The sequence below is a fragment of the Python bivittatus genome, unplaced genomic scaffold (genome assembly GCF_059951505.1).
Source record: "Python bivittatus isolate LINGU-HERP-01145 unplaced genomic scaffold, Pbiv_v1 ctg000080_np1212, whole genome shotgun sequence".
Taxonomy (NCBI): Eukaryota; Metazoa; Chordata; class Lepidosauria; order Squamata; family Pythonidae; genus Python; species Python bivittatus.
The window spans coordinates 12,221,735-12,247,024 of record NW_028277035.1 but is presented as its reverse complement, the minus strand read 5'-3'; the positions used below and the strand labels follow the sequence as shown (position 1 = coordinate 12,247,024).

General features: G+C 40.3%; 1 protein-coding gene across 4 annotated transcripts; it reads left to right on the top strand.

Annotated features, from left to right (window-relative positions):
- Window positions 1–1,621: 1,621 nt before the first annotated feature.
- Window positions 1,622–24,998, top strand: LOC103066058 (C-type lectin domain containing 17A). 4 transcript variants are annotated; one of them, XM_088133532.1, is made up of 10 exons: window positions 1,622–1,741; window positions 4,234–4,356; window positions 5,875–5,937; window positions 9,649–9,702; window positions 10,434–10,496; window positions 12,990–13,079; window positions 14,139–14,290; window positions 18,704–18,810; window positions 21,842–22,029; window positions 23,255–24,998. In XM_088133532.1, the coding sequence occupies exons 1-9, from the start codon at window positions 1,660–1,662 to the stop codon at window positions 21,978–21,980; spliced, it is 873 nt and encodes a 290-aa protein (XP_087989658.1). In that variant the 5' UTR covers window positions 1,622–1,659; the 3' UTR covers window positions 21,981–22,029; window positions 23,255–24,998. The 4 variants fall into 4 exon arrangements, with proteins under 4 accessions (XP_087989658.1, XP_087989657.1, XP_087989660.1 ...); XM_088133533.1 differs by adding an exon at window positions 3,096–3,323 and having other exon boundaries at window positions 1,645–1,741; window positions 21,842–24,998; XM_088133531.1 differs by having other exon boundaries at window positions 21,842–24,998.
- The last annotated feature ends 292 nt before the right edge of the window (window positions 24,999–25,290 follow it).

The window sequence follows — 25,290 nt, the reverse complement described above, 5'->3', positions numbered from 1 at the left end:
CACTCCAGGAGACAGATGTGATTCTGCTTCCTCTCTAAATTTTTGCAAGATGATTTCTCAGGGGCGTGGCATGACTGTGTGTCTGGGCTGTTCTGCATCATCTGCTAACTACAGAATGGAGATGTCTCAACAATCATATTTAGAGGATGTAAATGGACAATGCTGCCTTTAACTTACCCATCCCACCACAGAGACAACATCTATTTGCCTGCGCCACTTCTAAAATGTGGTCTCTTTCATTTCCTTCTGGTGCAAGCAAGAGAAGCAAGGAATGGGAGAAAGAATTGGGGAAGTGGGTCTTCTGGCTGGCAGTCCTCTTAGCACCAAGAAGATTCACTTCCTTCCATGCTTTATCACATGGGGTGGCTGTTCAGCCACCACTCCTGTCCAATAAAGGATGGTTGAGGATCTGTTCTTCCTGGTGCCAGGACAACTGGCACTGAAGGAGCTGTTCTCCTCTACAGGTAGTCCTTGCTTACCGACTGCCTTGTTCAGCAACCATCTGAAGTTACAATGGTGCTGTCCCTCAGTCACATGATCGCCATTACAGTCAGTATGCGGTGTCCTGTGCCTGACCCGTTGTTTTTCTTTTTTTCCCCTTCTTGCAGAGCAGAGAGATTGGAGAGGAGGGGATTACAAGATGGTAAGCAGGCACACAGTAGGGAATACACATTGAAAACAATGCACTGGCAGCTGCAAGTGCACTACACAAACAGTCTGGTGTATTCCCCATTGTGTGCCTGCTTACGGTCTTGCAATCCCTTCCTCTCCAATGAATGTAAATATAAACATTAATTTTCTTCTTGCTAATTATCCCAGCATTGCCAGGGTGAGCATTCCAAAGGATAGGGGAGTGGGGAAACGGAAAGCACAGTTGCAGCCACGTGATTTCCCACTTAGCAACCACTTTGCTTAGTGACAGAGTTGCCGGTCCCAATTGTGGCTGTTAAACAAGGACAACCTGTACTTCTCTGCCCCTAAGAAGTAAGTGGAGAAGCAGGGAAGAATGAATCCTTTGGTATCAGGTTTCCAATCCCACAGACTGGAAACCCCACTCCATGTGACTGGAGAACAACTGAACTTCCACAGACCTTCTGCTACTAGTAACTATCACCAAAGGAGGCTTTCCCCACTCCCCATGTCTCATGTGAACAGAACCCATATTCTGCTTCATTGCCAAGGCAGAAAAGGGGTCAGAAATCCAGGCAGCAGATTTTTATGCTGGCATATTTTCTTCCTGGCTCCTGCGCAGCAGAAAAGCACTTTAATGCTGCCATATGGAGGAGCCCATTAAGTCCCAGAAAAGTCTGAACTGCTGAAATGGTTTTGGACGACTCGTGGATAGCACTGGGTTTTCCAGAACATCTGCAGATGGTTTGAAGGATGCCCAGACCTGTCTGCTAGTTCTGACATGCACAGAGCAAGCTCTTTAGTATTCATCATATTCCTACCCAACCCTTAGGAGGCTTTGGTAATCAGTGCATTGGGATGAAATCTGGATTTTCAGAGGAAGGTTTCTAAGAACTTCAGCTTGGACGTTCTGACCCAAAAAGAGGAAGTGACTACTCATGTTCATTTCCTTTCCTCAGAAAAGGTTTGGGAGAACTTTAGATTATATTAAACAGCTGAAAGTCCCACAGCTTCCAGAGACTGAGAAGAATGGCATCACAGGGTATCTATAAGAGGTGTGAAGAACCTGAGAAATATGGGAAGAAACCAAGCATGATATTGGAAAGAGCAGGTAAATGCCAGCTCCAGCTGGATTCAGAAATTTTGACTTCTGGCTCTGAGGGGAGGGTTTCCAGAAAAACGGCTGCTTTTCTCCGGCTATAAGATCCTGTTCATGAAAGTGATTGTCAATTGGGTAGAATTACACAACTTGTTCAATAATATGAAGGTCACAATTCTTATCTGACAATAAGCCTCACTGGGCATACTGGGGACTTACTGATGATTGGACTTGTGCAAAATTGTACTCTAAATGAAAAAAAAATGCAAAGGCAAATGCTATGGGAGATGAGTGGGTATCTGAGGAGAAGGAGAATGCCCTCTCCATTTTCACTTATTTCCAAACATTTAAAAATTCCACCCACCTAGCAAATTAAAGGATGAGGGAAGAATTCTAGCTGCCTGAGGTATGTGCTTGCTGAGAGTAATTGTTCTTTACTGATACAGAGGGATAGTTCATCATGTGAGCCGCTGCAATTCAGTTGAGGATCACATGGTTTTGCATACCAGAAGACTCCAGTTTAGTATCCAGCATATTCTGGTATGTGGGGAGGATCCTCTGTCTCGAGTCCTGAGAGAATCCGCAGCCAGTCAGTCTAGCCAACATTGAGCTAGACAGGTCAATGGTCTGATTTGACATAAAGCACCATCCTATAGTCCTAACCTGCATTTGAAGACAAAGCCTAATCTCTATGAATGTATGTTCCAATTTTTGAACTGCATTTCCAGCAGCAAGGTGACTGCAACCAACCTTTCTTAAACATTTTTCTGAGGTGTCCCCTTCATTGGATGTGTTCAAGCAAAAGTTAGGCAGCCAACTTGCTGGGATGGTTTAATTTGTACTCCTGTACTGAGAAGGGGGATGGAGTTGATGACCTCAGTGGACTCTTCTATTCAGTAATTCTATGAAATAAGATATCCAAGCTTATTCTTATAAAGTATGCATAAATAATATGAATTCCATCTAACCAGTTTTTGGTTCAGTGTGTTATGCAAACCCACATGGTTGTAGTTCATTCAATTAACCATGGTTAAATAACCATGGCTTATTTACTAATCAGGTCAGTGTTCTGTAGGATTTGAACCTGAGTTTCCCCTCAGGAAAAATCAATTATCACACCCATAGAAGTTAAATGGCCAAAGAATCACCCTTTTCTCTTTTTTAATCTGCTGCTTCTGAACTCTGCACTGGTAAGGTAGATCAAAGTAAGCCCTGGACCTATCTATATCTTTGGGGGCAACAGCAAAACCTGTCTGCAGGGTAATCACACCTGCCAGTTTGAACTGGCTGTACCTACTAGGCTAAAAGTTCAAATAGTCTGACCCCATTCTAAGGCAGCTTTCTATGTGCTTCTGTTCTACAACAGCATCTTGGGCCTGAAGCCATATGCTCTTTGTTGTGCAATGGCTCTGAGGACAGTGAGTTCCTTCCCTTTGCCTGGGTCACACCAGGAACAGCTGCTTCCTGCTTTCATCAGCCTGTGATCAATTGGCCACCACCTCTTTTGCTGGATCAGCAAGATTCATGATGGTTCAGGACACAAGACATTCGTATGTGTTTTGGGACTGAGAGAAGATGGCCAGATCTAATGCATGTACTTTAAGAATTCTTATCAGCTTTATAACAGTTTAGCTATACCAGTTTCCCCAGAGGAAACCTAGGAATTGTTGATGGTTGATGGGGTTAAAAATGGCCTACTAGCAGCTCAGAAATTCTCTGTGTTACTCAGGTGGAAGCAGATATTACCATTTCCCTCTAAAATTACATAGATCAGATGAGGAAAAGAGCCTGAAGTGGTGCTTGAGAGGTATGGATATTATATTAGCATTCTGCCTTAGAGGATTACCAAGAAAATATTAGCTGCTTGGTGCATTCAAGGTGGTGTGTCACCAATGCTTCAGTAAGCTGTAGATAAATAGACATTTTCTTATTGTGCAGTTGTTTAGGAACATTTGGTCTGATGTGTTGTGTTTCATTCCAAAGATAGTTAATTCTTCCCTGTGCACATCCTCATCTCTTTCATAGTCCATTTCATGTACAGGATGAAGAAATACAGGTAGTCCCCAGTTTAAGAACAAGTTCCATTCCCAAGGTCTGTCCTTAAGTTGAATTTGTATGTTAAGCCAGAACAGTATTGTTGTATAATACTGTATCAGTAGTATTGTGTAATGAACTTGAACCATTGTGTATTTAACTCAAATTTTGCTACAATAGGTTCCGTTCTTAACTATGGGTCATCTGTAACCTGGGTGTTCTTAACCCAGGGACTACCTGTAGCCTAATGACTATAAAAGCTTCTGCCATTTAGGAAGCCAGCTGTATGAGAGCATGTTTTGCTGCTATAGAGAAAAGCTAATACAAATATTATTCCAGAATGAAGGGATTTTAGCTAGTGTGTAGAACTCTGTGGTTTTTTTGTTTTCCTACAGTGTTAATAATTGACTTCTTATTCTAGTTTCACCAGTACAGGTTTCATAGAACATTTTTTTTTTTTTTGTCCACAGGTAGTTTCCTGCCACAAAGCTGTCGATGTGGTTCAGAGGGAATATCCATACCCATCATTTACCTTGTGAACATTGCATCATTATTCTTGTGGATCATCACTGTTGCTGTTATGATTTCAAAATGTATGGCTTCTGAGTCGAAAGCTGGCTCATTTATCTCCATTCTAAAACAGAGATCTTGGATGTGGAGGAAAGAGAGAGAAAGGGAAGGTGGAATAGATTAGAATCTGGTACCTTACACATAAGTAAGGAACAGCAGCCTCAAAATTGCTCATCAGATGAGTTAAATCTGCATTTCCCACAATTCCCCCCAGCTTGGGGAATTCTGGGAGGTGGGAGAGGCCATTATTAAAAATATTTTCTAGACTACAAACAAGGTATCCCAATCATGTTTTCAATTATGTGTGCATCTGAAAATAATTTGTTTTTAAAGAGTCTACTCACTAAATATATTGACTGAAAACTATTACTCAGTTTTATAAAGATGAAATTACTTTGTTGTTGATATATTTGCACAGATACTGTCAACAATTGCCATCATCTCTGGTTATTGACCATGCTGATTGGGGCTGATTGGATGGAGCCCAACAAAATATCCCACTTCTGATCCAATATAATTTGTATTTAACGAAGGTTGGGAGGGGGGAGGAATCTTTGTGACTGCTGATCTCAATGACCTGATTGGTAAAATAGGAAATAATATGGGGGTTTTGCTCAGGTCCCAATATGGCCTCTTGGTTATGGACATTCTGTTCCTGTCATGATAGATATTCCCAAGTTGAACCCTCCACATGAAAGCCTTTAGAACCTCAGGGTTGGTGGTCAGTCACCATCCCTTATCACACTTTTCTCCACAGACTGTGAAACACCTTCACTCCCAAAGCTAGCCTATCTATTTGTTAGAACCATTCTGAGTGCTTTTTAATTAGAAAAGTTGGATAAAATTATATTAAATAAAAATATTGTCCTTTTCTCAGTGAGCTTCATGTCTTCCTCCGTAGATGTTACTTACTCATTGACACCTCAGGTTCTTTCTAGCTATCACTCAGGTTCTCTGTTGCTTGTCATCCCTTCATCTTTACTTTATCGCTTGCTCTTCATAGTTGTAGAAGGAACACCACCCCCACCACCCACCACCCCATGCAAGCAAAAGACAAAGAAGACCTTAAATGAAGACTAGAAAACACCAATACCTTGAACTGGAGAAATTTGCTCAATAGTTGTACCGTTTTGTTACAACAATCTTTGTATAAGACATGGACTGAGACTGTGCAGTACTGATTTATCCCTTAAGAAGACAATAATTTGAAACATGTCAGAAACATATATTGTTTTCTGTTATAGGTTTGAGATCATTCCTCTTTAACTTTCATAGGAAGCCACAATCTATTGTTGCATTCTAATGAGGCTGTCCATCTCTCAAAGTGAAAATCAAGCTGATTCATTTCAAGGGTGATTAGTCTTTTCCTGGCTCAACATGTCACACTAGACTGGCTTACTGAGTAGTGTAAACACAGCTATTGTAAATTATAAAACATGATTTGTGGCTTAGTGTGCAATTGTTGTACTAACCTGGACAATGGTTCATTCAGGAAACCACAACTTAGCACAAAGTCTGAATTCAGTCTTTCTTTGTTTCAGATTCTGAGATGTCCAAGCAACTAGAAGAGCTGCACAGGAATCAAACTTCACTGAGTATAAATGGTAACAATTCTGTTTTGTTGCTCCAAACTGTTAATTGTTTCTATTGTGATTTCTATCTCAGTTACATAAATCAGCTTTTAAAGGAACAATAACTCACATAGGGAGAAACCAGTGTTGACTGCAGGCTGAAGCATAATGCACAAGCAGATAATTTCAATAAATATCAGATGGGAATGGCTAAAAGCATGAGGAGGGATAAGAGGTAAAAGAGTACTATAATTATTTCAGTTGCTCTTGGTTTGAAACTGCTATTTTCAGTTGCTTTATGTTTGAAATTGGTGTTTTCTATAGCCATTTGCTTTTTAACATTTACTTTATTCACACTGACATTTGTTATCAAGGGACAATTGCCAAATTTCCAATAACCAAAGTCCAAATGTTACACATAACAATAAAACAGACACACTAGTAAAAAGTTGTTAGCAGTGCCCCCTGCCCCCAAGAGGGCTTGTATTTTGTTAAAACGTTTTCTAAACCGCACTTATTAAACTATTGTTTAAATGTACATTCATGTACCCATTCTGGTCTCTTTATAATTGAAAGAAGTAACAAGTGTGAAACAGCCAACAAAGGGCAAAGATAAGTGTTGGGGCGTTGGTTGTCAGTATATTTAACTTGAGATCCAGTGTTCAGCTGTAGCAAATCACTGTAGGCTATAAACGCAGATGTGAATCAGAGAAAACTTGAGCTACTGATTTTTTGTATTAATATGAAGAGCAGCTTTGCAGATTTATCACAGCCCTTTCCAGACCCTTGATTTTCTCTATAATGCCTTCTTGTAAAGTGGTTTCTTTTAGCTCAAAGAGTTTCCAAACACCATCCCTTTCGGTAGTTTTCTGTGAAAAGAAAGGGCCAGAGTAGGCTGGGCGGGAATGGCTTGGATGCATTTGGATCTGCAAGATCAGGATTTAGGCCGTAAGGAAATGATTCTTCTGAAAGAATCGCTGAAGTATTAGTACTGAGCCATTAATCAAGAAAAGAGGGGATCTACTTGACAGACTCTTGTATGATAAAGGGGAACAAAAAGTGCAGACTGCCAGGATCCCTTTGGAGGGCCTGGATGTTCCCGCAAATAGGCAGGGGTCCAAATGTTGGCCTTCTGGAGGGTGTTCTTTTTCTTTGTGGGAAATAAGTGCTGCCAGCTTTGCAGAGGCTTACATGTTTCACCCCTTAAAACTTCTGAACCTCCCCTGGCCCAGCCTACTTCTGAGGTCTGAAGTTCCATATCAGTACGCTGAGCAAGACTTGGTGCCACCCTCAAACAAACCAAAGCAGGACACTCCTGTTTTATAGCCTGGTTCACACAATATGCTAAGCCATAATGTGATTTGCTTGATTTTGCTTTTCATGCTATTTAAACCTAGCCATTACATCACGGGGTAATGGGATACCCTTGCACATAAGTGTACAAGGATGTGGTCGACTGGCCTTCCTGCCTCTTATGAGGGGTCTCTAGATCTTCCACTCACAACCCACTTGTACTGACCCACAACTACTGGGGAGAAACTACTCAGTAAATGCTTCAACTGTCCACTATCTTATAGAGTCTGATCCTGTGCTGGTCTACTCAGGTTGAGGAAAGTGGCAGGCTTCCTGCCTTTGCTTCCATTGTGTTCTGTAGCTGAACTGATATATGTGCTAAAGTTAAGATGTTTTTAGAATGAGTTGGGTGATTCTGTAAGAAATGCACGTTTTTATTGTGTATATCAAGGCTAAGGAACAAAGTGGGAGTTGAAAGCTAAAAAGAGAAAGGGAAATAAAAATTAACATCTGCAGAGTTAGTTCAGTGGCAGCTTGTCCTCCAGCCCAGAATACACATGTAGAACCAAAAAAAAAAAAGACCAAGAATAACAAAGGCAACTCAACTCAAATAATTTTCTATCAAATAAAATCAGAATTCAAATTTAGCTTCCCCTAATTCTTGGATTATAGGAGTCCAGGCTTAGAACTATCTGGGAAAAGATGGAGCTGCTCTTGGTAAAAGCTCGTGTGAAAGACAGCACCCATCCCACTCCTGATTGCTTGCTCCAAGTTTTATTTTCCCCAGCTCTGATGTTCTTTGCCAGCTGTCTGGATTAATTTAAACAATTTCTATGACCACCCATCTCACAGCGGAGACTCTAGGTGGGGAATAGAGGATTAAAACTGAAAGGCAGCCCAACACATTCTAAAAACATTCCATACAGTATTCACTGTCAGTAAAGAAACAACCACCAACCACTAATCCAGCAGGGCTTGCTAACATCTTAGCCCAGGGACTCAAGGGAGAGCCTTTGGGGCCTTGTAAAAGGCCAGGAGAATCGAGCTGTCCAGAGCTCTGAAGGGATGGTTGTTCCACAGGGCAGGCACAGCCACAGAGAAGGCCCAGCAGGACTAGTAGGTTAGATGTTACTGACAGATCCAGTTTAAGTTTTCCTTAATGTTTTTGTGTCTGAACTTCTTCGGATGAGAATTCTCCCCATTTACTACTCATGTCTTGACTTAGCATGTTGGCCAAACCCAGCTAATTGTCATTTACTGTATTCTATAAAGCATGGATAAACAAACCATAATTTAGCATGATCCCATTCTATATGTAACTACTTGTAGGCTTTTTCTATTTTGGCCATAAGCAGAACAAGGTTATAATTTTGTGAGGATCTCTCTGATCTCTAGTGCTTTCCCTGAGACAAAGAGGAAAAAACCCAATAAACTACAAGTTAATGTGAATAAGGAGTACAGGATGTTTAGTTTATGAAGCAGCTTAAAATAGCCATGGGAAGTGTTGGCTATCTGCCATAGCTAACCAGTCATATTCACATGTGCAGTAATGTTTTGCAAGCAGTTGCAAAAGTAGACTTGCATGAAAGGGGAAGAGATGAATGAACAGTCCTTCAGGAAAATGTTTTTGCTATACTGCAGATTAAATCACCATCAAGCTCCAAAAATATAAAAAAGTATAATACAATCAATTTTGCTGTAGGCAGGGTATATATTTGAAATTACTTTGGATAATCTTCCACAACCTGAGTGCCTTCAAGATGTATGGGTTTCCAGACCCAGAATTCCCCAGCCACTAAGGTGATTGGTAAGAATTCTAGGAGTTGATTCTACAGATCTGGAGGGTGCTCACTTTAGGGAAGGCAATCTTAAGATAGCCAACAGGGTTCATAGTGAAAATAGTAAGCAGAATACAATTGAAAGGCAGCATTTCACAAAGCATCCATATATTTTCCCATTGCATGGTAGGATATATGATCAGATACTAATGATCCTCATTTTGATGGGTCTGGAAAGTGGACATTTCTGATTTTGAATTCACTGAGATGCTGTACTCACACTACTCATACAAGCTAACAGTAAATTGGCGCTGGGATTTCTAGAAGAGGCTAGCTTTTCTGGGTATCCAGCCTATTCCTCTTTCATGAGATTGTTAGGCCTGAACCAATATTCCATGAGGATTCAATTTTTTGTTTTGATAACTCATTACCACCCTTATTACAAACTACTTCATACCTTTAGAGAAGAAGCTCTGGGTCCCTTAGGAAAGTTTTCCAGATGAGTTGGGACTATAAATTCCTAGAGTTCCTAGCCAGAAAGTTAAACCTGACCATGGAGGGGTTTGAGGTGGGACAGCTGTCTTGGAATTACCAGTCAATCCATATACATGACTTGATTGATAAAACATTAAACTTTGAACTAAAATTGTGGCTAATTTTCTGTCTTTTCTAGGTCTCAACACAGAGAAGCAGTTGCAGGTGTTTCACTCCAACCATTCTGCCTATGGTATGCATTAACTAGCTCTTGAGTCTGATATCCCAATTGATGTTCCTCATTTCTTCTTTCCTCCCTTGTTGTTTACTTTCAATTGAGTTGTTTACTTTTTTCTCCCAACTCTCACAAAATGTTGTTATGGCTGCTGGGCAACCATGTTTTGTTAAGTTGATTGCAGAGGTGTCTTGGGTGTGTGTCAAAAAGTCAAGATGATGGCTGTGACCATACGATCAAAGGCACACAACCATCATCTTGACATTTTTGTCTCCCTTACCCTGTGGATACCTTGGCTGATTGTCTGCTATTAGTAGAAAATGATTAATGTCCAGCTGAATAAATGAATAAAGCATTTTGTTAGTGGGAGCTCATGCTCACTTAAGATGGGGGGGGTGTTTGTTTTCTGTTTTTGTGAGTGGGAAATTGGCTTAGCTGGTAAGGTCTGAAACTAGCACTCTTCAAGGATAGGTAGGAGGGAGAAGAAAATCAATTAATAGTTTTAAACTTGGGGCACAGAGAAACATCAACACTGTTGCTCTCGGGAATTTGAAGCAGAATTTACAATTGTGCTGCTCATTACAGAAGCGTGCTTCTGCTGTGGTCTTGACATTTAATTTTAAATTGAACCACTGTAAGCAAAATGTGGTAGCTCCTCCTATTTCTTCCTGCTTAGGGAAACATGGAGGTCTTAACAGCACCTTTTCTCCCTAGGTAGCAATTGCAGTTTACTCTGCCTTTTTTTCCAGAATCAGTGCTAAATAACAACTTGCAGAAACTGAAGGCTGATCAGAATAGCACGAAAAAGGATGGTAAGTGATCTTTATAGGCAGATATGGGCTTACTTCTGGTGAGAAAGAAAGATAAGGAGGTGAGGAGGTGGGCCTGCTAATACGGAATTTCACGAATAGGATTTACTTTGCATTGTTCCACATTGAACAATGTGAGCCATCCCTTACAACATCAGTACAGATTCTAAGTCCTGTTCATTGCATCTCTATTGTCCTTCTTTCTGAGGGATTCCTTTGACAACTTTCTCTATCAAGAAAGCTCCTACGTTAAAGGGAGCCATCTGCCTCAGGTGACTGATCTTGGGGGGACAAGCATCAATATCAACAATCCCCTAATTCCCCTCCCTGTCCCTGTGTGTTAGAAAGCAGCTGTGGAGTCTTTCATGTACTCATGTGTGTTTTCTAAGGACACTTTCCAAAAAAAGCATTTTGGCCAAACATAAGGACTCATATCCTGATAATCAACTAGGACATTAATGCCATCTTCAGCAAAATAGGATTTTTTTCCTGGCAATTTATAAATTTTCCAGGCCAGTATGAAAGTAAGTATGGAAAAATATATAAAGGGAAAGCACTCATGAAATGCAAAGGATGGAAAACATTGGTCAAATGATGTTAATTTTCCTAGCATTTTTTTTTATAAATATGTAATTGTTTTTATTTAAAATGGCCACAGATTATCAAAATTTCAATATCAACACTGTTTTAAGGCTGTCAAAGAGCATAAACGAGTTAGCAACTGAATAAACAGTAAACTGTTCATTGTTAAGTGTCCTGTAGATGCATTGAGATTAGAGCACCCACAAGGCTGTACTGGCTGAAAGTCCAAGAATTTTGGTTGCAACACACCTGGAAAGACCAAATTGAGGAAGGCTGGTTTACTGCCATATACTGCAGAGGTTAATTTAAGGGACAAAATAATGATTTTTTTCCTCTCTTCCATGCCTACATATAAACATCCTTGCATGTAGAAAATGGCATGATAAACAAAATATAAAATCAAAACCATTTTTCTTGATATCCCAGTGTTGATGAGAGGAAATGTATGGAAAGCAACAAGATTATTCAGTATCTAGACCAGGAGTTCTCAAACTCTGTGGTGCTATAATCCCCTAAAATAAGAAATTAATCTCTGTGACTCCTGCATAAATAAAACTAACAAATTCATTGGAGTTAGGGTTGGGCAAAAAAATATATGTACCACTGTTAATAATTAGTTTTTAATCTATATATCAGGTAAAACAATGATAGAATCTTGCACATTTATATTTTTTTTCACTGAAAATAAACATAAAACCTTATATTTAATGGGAAGGATAAGCTTACTTAGTTTTGCATAATTCCCAAAATTTGTGGAGTGGGGGTTGAGACAACCACTCTAATTGCTCATTGCACATTTATTTTGGATTTATATAGTATTTGCTCTTTGTAGCTACAATGGTAAAAAAAAAAATAATAATCCTGACTTTGCTGCTGGGTTGTCCAATCAGGGCAGGAGTGAATTCTGACAGTGATCCAGCTTTGAATGTGCAAGCTATTCGGTTTGTGTACCCAAAGATGGTGCTGGGTCAGAGCCTGCTCTGGGCTTTGTTTTGACAAGCTGGCTACTGGTTTATCCAGGCAGAGTGAGAGCAAGTTCTGCCAGAAATCCATCTTTGCATTAAGCTGCACTCTGAGGTTAACTTTCCACTTTGTTTAAATATTATTCTGGTAGAGCAGGAACAAGTTCTGACAGCAATCCTGATTTGGGTGTGCAAACCATGAGGCTTATACATGCAAACCAGGTTTGGTGTCAGAACTCACTACAAAGCATGGCAGAGCAGGAAGAAGTGTTGACAGAGAACACTCAGTTTTGTAATACCATCTGCAGGTACAAATGTATTAGTAATTACTGTATTCTAATATAAAAAGAAAAACACGGTATTTCTCTATAATAGGGAAGCAGATAGGCTACGGTATACTATATGTATCAACTTGTTCAATCAGCTGTCCAGGAACTGACCATTACAGGGCAATCACAAGGCTCATCCCATCTCTTTCTATGGCTCTTGATATTTAAAGCACCTTCAAATCAAAGAAGTCTTCCAACAGAGAGTTCTTCACAGAGAGTAAATCTGGGTGACCAGCTTCAGAATGTGAATGATTCTCTGCATGATAGAAAATTCCTCCAGCCATACATTGCCTGTCATCAAAATCTAGGTGACAGGAAGAATGGTTTTAGGTTTGCCTTCTCTTTAGTGTGCTGTTTTCCATGTGCCATTTATGTGTATATGTATGAATATAAGAGAAATTTGGTTTTCTCTGAATTCTCCTCTGCGTTAAAATATCAGTGGCCAGCCTTCTCCAGTCCAGTGCCCTCCAGATGTCTTGGGATTGAAATTCTTCAACTTCCCCATCAATAGGACATTATGGGTATTAGAGTTTCAACACATCTGAAAGGCACAGATTGGGAAAAGTTATATTAGATCAAGTTCCATTTCCATTTAACCTTTTCTTCTAAATTTGTACTTCTAGTGAGCAACAGAATGGATCAGATGGAAATTCAAAGTGGAAAGAATTCAGAGAGGATCTTTAAATTAATAGCTGCAATCCACAAGATCAATGGTAAGATACAACTCCTCTGGCCCTTGATTCATAAGATGTTATTCCTTCAGAGTTAGCACTCTTGGTGTAATGGAGGCTGTGGTAAAGAAAGCTGGAGTGTGAACACAAAGGCTTGTGTTTGGTACTAGGCTGCTGATTTTTGAATCAAATGATACTGTAGGAATGCAAATGAAAGTTCTTCTACAAGTTATGCTTTTGAACTGTAGCCTGATTTTACTACATGCCCATCACCAAAGCACAGGTCACAGTGCCATATATTGTTATGCATCTGCTCTGATTGGCCATTTAAACAGAATAGATAAAGTAATAGATTTGGCTCTGGACTGTGACCAGCCATCAGAACCTCGGGGAAAAAAAGGAAGAAGTCCCTCTGGAACCACCCAAGCTCCACTAGTTATCTGGGGTAGACCAATCTAACAGTTTCCCCCAGCCACATGGTGGGGGCAGTGCTGGCAAGCCAAAAAGTGATCAGAGAATGATCTGATTGCAGCAAAGGACTGGTGGTGACGTCCTCCATGCCCAGATTGCAACTACCCTGAGACACAAACCAGGTCTAATGTATGGCCCCAGTATGTGTATCAGACTCTTGATGGCTTAGGTCAGGTCTATGGTTACCTTGGTGGCCATGAACTCCTGGCTATCCCACACTCCATGCCATCTGGGAGCAGACTGAAGTCCCCAAGAAGCCTCAGAGCTATAAGTCTCAGAGACTCCGCTGCCAATCTGGCAACAAAATCTAGCAGCTTGGGCAGGAATGTTGCTGAGCAGCAACAAATTAAACTGGTCCCTAGAGCCCAACTTCAACCAGGAAGTCTCATACCTGATTATGTATAGAGCAGAACTTTTGAAAGCCATTAAGGTTTTTTTAAACTGCAAATATTACAGTTTTTGCCAGTCAGGACCTGGGCCTAGGTTTCATTATCAAAATGTATAGATTGTTTAGATTCACAGACTGGACCAAATAATTACAAGTGTTGGCAATATTGCTACTAATGACTAAAATCAGCTCTAGACTCTGTGATTACCTGTCTGCTTTAAATATCTACATTTGCTCTATAGCTTCAGGCTGCCAGTTATGTCCAGAAGGTTGGCTGCTGAACAGAGGACAATGCTACTACTTTCAAGTGATGAGTAAACACTGGTCTTTTGCGAAGAAGTCATGCGAGGACCACGGAGGCTCCATGGTTGTCATTAATGATAGGGATGAGCAGGTAATACACTGCTCTTGTTTAATAATCAAGCATTTCCCACTTCTCAAACTTAATCCATGCACATTGTCTGAAGGACCACTTTTACATCTGCAAAGATGGTGGAGAGAGACACGTAGCTCAGGAACAGTACTCCAAATCTGTACACTGATTTTGAGCTGTTGTTCCTCTGGGAGGGAGCTAGTTTTAATCTACCAAGAGGGAGGCTGTTGGGTAGAGGGCTGCTGGCCCTTTGTCTTGGCTATGAGGAGATACCCTGAACTGCTTCTCTAGGTCAAAGTATAGAAAGCTCCCTTCCCATCTCTGCTCACAGTCAGTATTAATATGCTGGTGATGAAGGTAAATGATACGCAGCTCCCCCTTACAGAATACATTTTTGCGGTTCCAGGGAAAGGTGGTGAACTCATTCCCAAATTCATCCTTCTTCCTTACATTCCTACTTTTGTTGTTTAGTCGTTAAGTCGTGTCCGACTCTTCGTGACCCCATGAACCATATTGCGCCAGGCCTTCCTGTCCTTCACTGCCTCCCTGAGTTTGCTCAGTTTCATGTTCATTGCTTCAGTGATGCTATCTAACCATCTCATCCTCTGCCGTCCTCTTCTCCTTTTGCCTTCAATCTTTCCCAGCATCAGGGTCTTCTCCAAAGAGATCTCTCTTCGCATTAGGTGACCAAAATATCTGAGCTTGAGCTTCATTATCGATCCTTCCAATGAGCAATCAGGGTTGATTTCCTTTAAGATTGACTGGTTTGACCTCCTAGCAGTCCAGGGGACTCTCAAGAGTCTTCTCCAGCACCACAGTTCAAAGGCATCAATTCTTCGGCGCTCGGCCTTTTTTATGGTCCAGCTCTCACAGCCATACATTACTACTGGAAAAACCATAGCTTTGACTATGCGGATCTTTGTCGGCAAGGTGACGTCTCTGCTTTTTAATATGCTATCTAGGCTTGCCATAGCTTTCCTCCCAAGGAGCAAGCGTCTTTTAATTTCATGGCTGCAGTCTCCGTCTGCGGTGATCTTGGAGCCCAAATAAATGAAGTCTGTTACTGCTTCCATTTCTACCCCTTCTATTTGCCAGGAATTGATGGGTCCAGATGCCATGATCTTAGTTTTTTTAATGTTGAGTTTCAAGCCAGCTTTTGCACTCTCCTCTTTCACCCTCATCAAGAGGCTCTTTAGTTCTTCTTCACTTTCTGCCATTAGGGTGGTATCGTCCGCATATCTGAGGTTGTTGATGATTCTCCCTGCAATCTTAATTCCGGCTTGTGATTCTTCCAGCCTGGCATTTCTCATGATGTACTCTGCATATAGGTTAAATAAGCAGGGTGACAGTATATAGCCTTGTCGTACACCTTTCCCTATTTTGAACCAATCGGTTGTTCCATGACCGGTTCTGACTGTTGCTTCTTGGCCCGCATACAGATTTCTCAGGAGACAGGTAAGGTGGTCTGGTACTCCCATCTCTTTAAGAGTTTGCCACAGTTTGTTGTGATCCACACAATCAAAGGCTTTTGCATAGTCAATGAAGCAGAAGTAGATATTTTCTGGAACTCTCGTGCTTTCTCCATGATCCAGCGAATGTTGGCGATTTGATCTCTAGTTCCTCTGCCTCTTCGAAACCCAGCTTGTACATCCGGTAGTTCTCGGTTCATGTATTGCTGAAGCCTAGCTTGTAGGATTTTGAGCATAACCTTGCTAGCATGTGAAATGAGTGCAATTGTGCGATAGTTTGAGCATTCTTTGGCATTGCCCTTCTTTGGAATTGGAACATAAACTGACCTTTTCCAATCCCATGGCCACTGTTGCATTTTCCAAACTTGCTGGCATATTGAGTGCAGCACTTTAACACCATCGTCTTTTAGTATTTTAAATAACTCAGCTGGAATACTGTCATCTCCACTAGCTTTGTTGTTAGCAATGCTTCCTAAGGCCCACTTGACTTCACTCTCTAGGATGTCTGGCTCAAGGTCAGTGATCACACCAACGTGGACATCAGGGACATTAAGATCTTTCTTGTATAGTTCTTCTGTGCATTCTTGCCACCTCTTCTTAATCTCTTCTGCTTCTGTTAGGTCCCTGCCTTTTTGTCCTTTATCATGCCCATCTTTGCACTAAACGTTCCTTTCATATCTCCAATTTTCTTGTAGAGATCTCTAGTCTTCCCCATTCTATTGTTTTCCTCGATTTCTTTGCACTGTTCATTTAAGAAGGCCTTCTTATCTCTCCTTGCTATTCTCTGGAAATCTGCATTCAGTTGCTTATATCTTTCCCTTTCACCCTTGCTTTTCGCATTCCTTCTTTCCACAGCTATTTGTAAAGCCTCATCAGACAGCCATTTTGCTTTCTTGCATTTCTTTTTCTTTGGGATGGTTTTAGTTGCTGCCTCCTGTACAATGTTACGGACCTCCGTCCATAGTTCTTCAGGCACTCTGTCTACCAAATCTAATCCTCTAAATCTATTCATCACCTTCACTGTGTACTCACAAGGAATATGATCTAAGTCATACCTGAGTGGTCTAGTGGTTTTCCCTACATTCTTCAATTTAAGCTTAAATTTTGCAGTAAGAAGCTCATGATCTGAGCCACAGTCAGCTCCTGGTCTTGTTTTTGCTGTCTTTATAGAGCTTCTCCATCTTTGGCTGCAAAGTATATAATCAATCTGGTTTCGGTATTGACCATCTGGTGATGTCCATGTGTAGAGTCGTCTCTTGTGTTGTTGGAAAAGAGTGTTTGCTATGACTAGCTTGTTCTCTTGACAGAACTCTATTAGCCTTTGCCCTGCTTCATTTTGTACTCCAAGGCCAAACTTGCCTGTTATTCCGATTACTCCTTGACTTCCTACTTTAGCATTCCAATCCCCTATGATGAAAAGGACATCTTTTTGGTGCTAGTTCTAGAAGGTGTTGTAGGTCTTCATAGAAGCGGTCAACTTCAGCTTCTTCAGCATCAGTGGTTGGGGCATAGACTTGGATGACTGTGATATTGAATGGTTTGCCTTGGATACGCACTGAGATCATTCTGTCGTTTTTGAGGTTGTACCCCATTACTGCCTTTCCCACTCTCTTATTGACTATGAGTGCAACTCCATTTCTTCTAAGGGTTTCTTGCCCACAGTAGTAGATATAATGGTCACCCGAATTAAATTCACCCATTCCCGTCCATTTCAGTTCGCTGATTCCCAAGATGTCGACGTTCAATCTTGTCATCTCATGTTTGACCACATCCAGCTTGCCTTGGTTCATAGATCTTACATTCCAGGTACCTATACAATATTGTTCTTTACAGCATCGGACCTTCTTTTCGCTTCCAGATACATCCACAGCTGAACGTCCTTTCGGCTTTGGCCCAGCCGCTTCACTCTTTCTGGAGCTACTTGGAATTGCCCTCCGCTCTTCCCCAGTAGCATATTGGACACCTTCCGACCTGAGGGGCTCATCTTCCGGCGTCATATCTTTTAGCCTTTTAACATTGTCCATGGGGTTTTCTTGGCAAGGATACTGGAGTGGGTTGCCATTTCCTTCTCCAGTGGACCACATTTTGTCAGAACTCTCTGTCATGACCTGTCCGTCTTGGGTGGCCCTGCACGGTATAGCTCATGGCTTCACTGAGTTACGCAAGCCCCTTCACCACGACAAGGCAGTGATCCATGAAGGGGATTCCTACTTTACTATATTATAATTATAAAGTATCAAACCTTGCAGAGGCAAATAAAATATATGGTGTACATATATTTTATTACATACATGACAACAGAAGGTATCACTGGAGGTACTTCTCCAGTACCACAACTACTTTAGGTGGACCATCCTTGTCATATGCCTCCAGATGATGGGGAACCATTTGGCTGTAAATGATGTAAGACAGCAACTCATGACTCATTATAAACTTCTATGTAAGGCTGTCAGCTAAGGCAACTGACCATATTCCTCGCAACCCAGTTAATAAATCCTTAAGTTGGCAGGAAACTAGCCAAATATTATATTTATTGTTGCCATTATCAGTTCCTGCCTTCCTTATCTATCCTGTGTCTGTCAAATGATAGTGTCTGATTTCAGGCGTACAGGTTTTAGTAAGGACAGCTATTGGTTAACCTCTCCAGCTTCTCTGCCCCTCCCATTTCTCGATGTCACCAAATGATAGGCAACACTGCTGTGATTGGTATGTGTGTTTGTGAGAACACTAGAACCATCTTTCAAAACTCGCTTTGTATGCACCCAAACAAATGGGGTAGACAGTTTTAAATGGTTAAATTTATACTCCTAGTTGCATATGCAAAACTGCAGACCAGCTGATCTGCAGGTTTGCACATCTGGCTGACCAGTTTTGAAAGATGGTTAGATGGGTTGCAAGATGTAACAGTTGGTCTATTCCATTTGGCATATTATAGCTTAAATATTTAAACTGCCTTATATTTCAGAGGTTTCTTGAGTTACATCTAAAAGGCAACAAATTCTGGATTGGTCTAAATGACATACAAACTGAAAACAAATTCATGTGGATAGACGATACTCCTCTGACATATACGTAAGTCTCTGTTAAATTTCTCTCGCTTGCTCGCTCGCTCGCTCATTTGTTTATAAATACTAGGCAATTTCCAAACTAGGCTTTCAAGCCATGCAATCAGCCTGCCTCTTTCAACATACTTTCATCTGGCTACAGATGTCACCATCGTCTTCTTCAAACAATAAGCCTGAGCACACAGTTTCTATTTCCTTTTCTCACCAGAAAATTTGTTAAAGAGGGAAAAGTGGATGGCTGAATAATGCATTAGGTTGGCAGTGCTAACTCGCTGTCCAATTAAAAATGGAATCTGCAAATTTAGTTGTATATTGCACAATGTCAAATTTCATAGGCAGGAGATGATAGTTCAGGTGACCTGAATGAGATTAGAAAGTTTATAGATTTAAACCTACCTAACTATTAACATCTCCTCCAGAGGCTGTGCTGCCTGTGGGTGAGTAACAATAAGGGATAAGGACATTTTGGTGGCCCAATACTCCAACCTTTACTTCTATGTAGATATTGTGGGCTAGAACTCCCCATAAAGAATGAAAGGTATATTTCTTCACTCAGTTTATATTTCAACTCTGGAACTGACTACCATAAGATGTAACAATGATTGGTAACTTGGATAGCTTTCAAAGATAATGCATAGGCTAAGGGAAGATTGCCCTTTCTTCAACCTTTGATGGGTTTTTTTGAGTGATTTATAGATGTAGTTGGTCAGGTTTATTTCTACATGTCTTGGTGGCTAATGTCGAGCTTCTAGGAATTCTCTTGCATTTTAACTCTGCTTGGTCAAAAATCTGCATAGGTTTCCAGTTGAAATTGTGGTTCAACTTGCCTATATATTAGGAAATTAAGGCATTTTCATCATGCCTTCTTCCAGTTGATATTTGGGGATGAATCCTGCTACTCTTCTGCCTGTTTGTTCCATGCTGTGGCTTTCACAGTCCTTACACAGTATATTGTAAAGGACTCCTGTTTGGTCTTCTTTGACTGTTGGGTTTGATTAAAATATTTTGGAGAAATTTTGTTGGCTTGCATGCTACAGAGAAGCCCAGGGCTTGTAGCAACCTGTTGATAGTTTCCAAAATGTTTTTGGTCTATGGAAAAGTTATCCTTTTGTTGGTTGTGACAGTTGTGCTGTGATGGGTTGCATGGATAGACACTTTTTAATCAAGTAGGGTTGAAAATTGCATTGCATTGGTAAATATTATATAGTCAGTCTATTTCGGCTTTCTGGAGTTCTGGGTTCCTACAAAGTGTTTTTGATCATTTGAACAGGGTTCTTACAAAGCATCTTTTGTGTGCCACTCAGGTTTGCTAAGATAGTTGAATACTTGGTTAGGGTGGATTGCTTTGCATTGCACTTGGGTTTGCAGTTTGCCATCATTTTCTCTGCTGGTAAGAATGTCCAAGAAAGTCTTCATTGTTCTCCTCTCTTGTAAGCTTGGTTCTGTCGAAAGTGTTGTTAATTGTCTCAGGTGTGTTCTGTAATTGTTCTTTTTCCATCATGACAAAGTGGCAGCTATATAATAGACCCATATTTTGGGTTGTATGTATGGAAGCATTGTTCCTTCTAGGTGCTGCATCACTGTCTCTGCTATGAATCCTGAGATGGTAACCCCATGACTATTCCTCTGATTGGTTTGTATACTTGTCCATCAAGCTGGAAGTGGTGAGGCAAAGGTCTATAAGTTCCATAAGTCTGCTTTTTCAGTTTTTGTATTATGTTTAGAGTGTCATGTAGGAGTACTCTAATTGATTCTTTTGCCAGTTGCCAGTTTAGAATCTATGCATTTGAAGAGTGCAGTGAAATGAAATAAAACTATGATTTCATTTTCTTCAAGTGTTAGATCTTTGATTCACTTGTGGTGAATTGATGGAATCTTCATTTCCATTTATGAATATTTCTTGGCAAGTTTTCCTGTATGTTGGGGTCCGTGGTAGCAGTACAATCAGACAGAGTGATCTGTCAGGTTTGTGTATTTTGAAGTGGGTCCACAGCTTTTACATACATTGTTCTTCTTTCATGATTTGTCCTTTTCTGAGTAGATCATTGAGAGTTTTCTTGATTTGTTGTCTGCATGCTGTTTGGAGTTTGCGTTTAAGCGATTGTAGGTTTCCTTGTTGTTCAAGTGTTCTTTTGGTATTTTGGAGGTACTGTGCTTTGTCCATGATAACTGTAGCTCATCCTCTGTCTGCTGGTAAGATTGCGATGGTTGGGTCATTTTTTAGTGTTTTTTAAGGCCTCTCTTCCTTCTACCTTCTACCTACCTATTTCTGTGTGTTTGGTCATTAGTATATAATTATCTTCATCATGGAGAAAATCTATCTATGTGGGTGCTAGGAGCTGAAAATGACTTAATGGCACAATATAAATAAAATAAATAATAAAAATAAACAATATAAAAATAAACAATATAAATAAAATAAAATAAAATAAAATAAAGAATCTGTTATACATTTCCTTGGTTCATACAGGTTAGTTCAGGTGTTCTGCGTGATGTTTACTACCTATTCTGGTTCGGTTTTATCTTTTCTTATTGCGGGTAGCTTCAGCACTTTGATTTTCAATTTTGTTTTCCTTTTTTCAGCTTGTTTTTGTGAAGTGATTTTGATGGTAGTTGTTAGTGTCTTTATGCATCTGGGCATTTGTGCCAGTTTAATTCACTGAGGATGTGCTGATATTTATGCAGTCTACGGTGTCATCCACTATCATCAGATGTGCCATTTTCTGGCTCTTTGTTCTGCTGTTTACATCCTGTTGCAAGTTTATTGGAGACCTGTATCTTACACTGTTAGGTAGGGCCTGCTGTCTTAGGCACTCAGGCAGGAAAAAATAGCTGTTTTTTGGTGGAAATGTGCCTGCACGCACATCTCTCCCACTTTTGTGTTTTCTGAAGCATTTATGCCCATATGTTGTTGCCATAGTGGAGAATATATATAGCTCAGGGTTGGGTTGTTGGATTCTTGGTGCTTGCTCGCTAATTTATTGGTGCTCACTAATTAATTTTGCCATTTATATGATTTTTTAAATTTCCAACTGCAGCCGCTGGTATCCACGAGAACCCAACAATGAGGGAAAAGGGGAAGACTGCGTAATGATGACTGCTTCAGGCTTTTGGCAAGATCGTGAATGTGGAAGCAATGCGGATGGCTGGATTTGTGAAAAGCCCTGGAACTGCTAACTATATCCAATAAGAGCAAGACTCAACATTCAGCACTCCTAACATACATGTATTATTTTGAGCTTTGTTATTTTTATTGTATTTTATTGATTTACTGTATTTTACTTTACTGAGGACTATCAATATATGGTACAGTATAGCTATTTTAGTAAATAATGAAATACGTAACACATTAGAAAGATATGTCCCAAATCTAACTATAATATAGAACACCAGATTTCAGAAATCAACAGTAATCCACAAAATTCATTAAGTCATCTTAATTATCTCATAATGAGAAAAGGACCATTATTCTCAGGCTGTTTTGGATTTTCCTTGGTAAATTAAATGAGAGTGAGAGTTAACCAGTTTAACTTCAGGTATGCCTATTGCTTTATCATTTGAATGGTATGAAAGCAATGGAGCAGGTTTGACAATAGATAGCAATGATGGCATTCTGTGAAAAATATAACATTTCAATGCTTCTGGTTTTAATCTTTGCTCCAGTGATTCCAAAAGCAGGGTCACTGTATCCAGTATGGACTGGAAAGGGCTTTTTAGACTTCTCTACTTTTTCTTGGATCCCACCTGCAAAATTAATGAATTGGCTGTTAATTGCCTCTAGAATAGATCTCAAGTGTCCCAGCATCAGTTCCTATACTGTACATGCACGTATGTTCATTTCATTACTAGTTTCTTCTCATCTACTAAAAGAAAAAAACATTTCCGCCCTAGCTCCCACCTTCCATGGGAAAAGAAATTCATACCAAGGTATTTGTTAAAGAAAAATGGAAGACAGTTCATTAGCGAATTCTCCAGCTGGGATCAGCTGGGGATGACTACCTGCAGCAGGTCATTTGAAAAGGGCCAAACGCTCATCCCATTCCCTCTCCCACCTCATTCACTCAAGCCATCTGCTCTAGTTCAGTCTTTATAAATATGCTGTTAAATTAGCCAAAAGAAGTAGTAGGAAACTTGAGAAAAGAGTGTGAATTATCCAAGTTTACGTTTTGCTAATACAAATGAGCAGATAAAATCAGCATGTCCCAATTTCATGATACTCAAGCTGTCACAAATCAATTGATAGAGCAAACCTGGGCCTCAGTTGAGAAACTTGAATAACAGGCCTCTCTGCTGACTGGGTCTCTACTTTTGCCACTCAGTTGTCAACTTCCTATTGCTTACTGTCCACTTTTATGGGCCCAAGTTAGTTATCCCAACCCTACCTTGTATTGTATTAGCCTTCTTTGTTTCACCTACTTATGACATGTTCTCCTTATGTCCCTTCACTGTAGCCTTGCAACTTGATTCTGTTTTTCATGAAAGACTTGTCAGATGAAACCAGAGGAGGATGAAGAGTTGATTTTTATTTCTTTATGAACATATGAACTGCTTCAGTCACATGAATGTATTCTCCTTCCAGCCGAAACCATATACTGCATGTTCCAAGCTTTATGCATGTGGTCCTTTCAATTGGCTAACAGATTTCCATAAAGTCCCTTTGCAGTTTTAATCAGAAAAAGAGGAAAGAACTTCCATATGAGCTGCTTGATTACTTTGAGTGAACTGAGAGTTCAGCCTAGAACAAGAGTAGGCAGGCTTTAGGCATGCTGGAGCTATTTGGTCTCCTTTTACCAGAGCAAGATACAAAAATAGGAGCTCAGGAATACAGACATAGAATTGAGGAACAAGTTGTGCCTCTGAACAGAGAACTCATAGATTTGCTTTCAACAGCACAGCTGGAGCTTACACACAAATTATTTCCCAAACTGAGTTTCTGTTCCCCTTCTTACAAGCTTTGCTGATTTCAGCAGCCTCCCAGGAGAAAAAAATGTTTATTATTAAATTATTGAGAGCCACAAACTTTTACTGATTTACTATGAATCACTTGGAGATCAACCAATATGCCCAATTTCTGCTCATCCTACCTAGAAAACATAAAACTGAAATTGTACACTGTAGTAAAGTTTAGTCTTTACTGGTCCAGGAAAATTTAATGTTCTGTTCTTGAGCTTTTCACTTTTCACTGAGGCACTCCTAAAAAGCTTCTAAATAATCTCAGATTTGCTAGAATAGTTTGAGGAATTTCTAGCATGGATTCCCTGGAGTTCCCAGGAGTTCTACCATAGACAAGTGCAAAGGGGTCTCTGGTGGTAAAATGCTTGTAAACCCTTGGATTAGAATCATGATTCTTCACTTTAAGAATCAGTAATAATACTTGGCACACTTTCAAGAATCCTTTGAGACTTTGATTAAAATAACAGATTTCCAGGGTGTGATTTTAATAGACAGGCACATAATTGCTATTGTCACCTGACCTTGCTATGCTAAGCAAATCTGGGCAGCTCCTTGGGAACCAATGTGTGTTACTTTGAGTTTTATGGTAGAAGGTGGGTGATATAAATGTACCAAATTAAAAGATAACAATAAAAGCCATAGAAGAAAAGGTTTCATGTAGATTTCTATCATATCATAGAATAATATTACCTTTAAAACTGTAAAATCACCTGCCCCTTCTAAAATAAAAGACTAATCTGTGATGGAAAAATAATGAAATAAAGCTTCAAACTCTTCCCCCCCCCCTTCCCTCTGCCTCTCCTGTTGCAAACTCTTTTCCCCCACTCCACTGTGCCATTTCCTGCTCCCCCACTTGCACATATAAAATAGGACGAGCACCAGGCTACTGCATGACCCAAGAATGATCAGTTTCCACTGCCAGAATAGCCCTTTTAACACTATCACAACAAAAACACCAAGAAAGCTTTCCCCTGTCCGTCTAAAGGTTCATCTACGGCGCAACCCCAATGAGGACATTTTGTTAAAACAAGGTGAGAGACGTCAGGCATTCCACATAATCAAGCATGGGCACCCTTATCTCAAAATTCCACTTGCTGTTAGCAGTGGAATCCATAGCTTCTTGTCTGTCACAGAGGTGTGGCTTTGTTTCACAATAGAAAACACTTTCCCTCTATTTAACACCTATCTCACTTCCCCAAAACTTCACACACACACACACACACACACACACACACACACACATGAATCAAATCCCTCAGATTTCCCACCTCTCAACCCCTAAAGTATATAACAGTGTTTCTCAACCTTGGCCACTTGAAGATGTGTGGACTTCAACTCCTAGAATTCCCCAGCCAGCCATGCTGGCTGGGGAATTCTGAGAGTTGAAGTCCGCAGATCTTCATGTGGCCAAGGTTGAGAAACACTGGTGTATAAGAATCTCTGCCTTTCTATTATTCAGGGTCCCTCTTTCTTGGAAAATAGGCACCCAGCTACCGTTGAATAAAGAGCTGGCAACTTCTCCTTGGTGTTGTGC

What these genes read in the sequence shown, in the direction of transcription:
- LOC103066058 (XM_088133532.1), top strand. Translation starts at nt 1,660, where the DNA reads ATGGCATCACAGGGTATCTATAAGAGGTGTGAAGAACCTGAGAAATAT. An exon ending in CTCCAACCATTCTGCCTATG is followed by an intron (nt 9,703 to 10,433) that starts GTATGCATTAAC and finishes CTTTTTTTCCAG; the next exon opens with AATCAGTGCTAAATAACAAC. An exon ending in GATACTCCTCTGACATATAC is followed by an intron (nt 18,811 to 21,841) that starts GTAAGTCTCTGT and finishes TTCCAACTGCAG; the next exon opens with CCGCTGGTATCCACGAGAAC.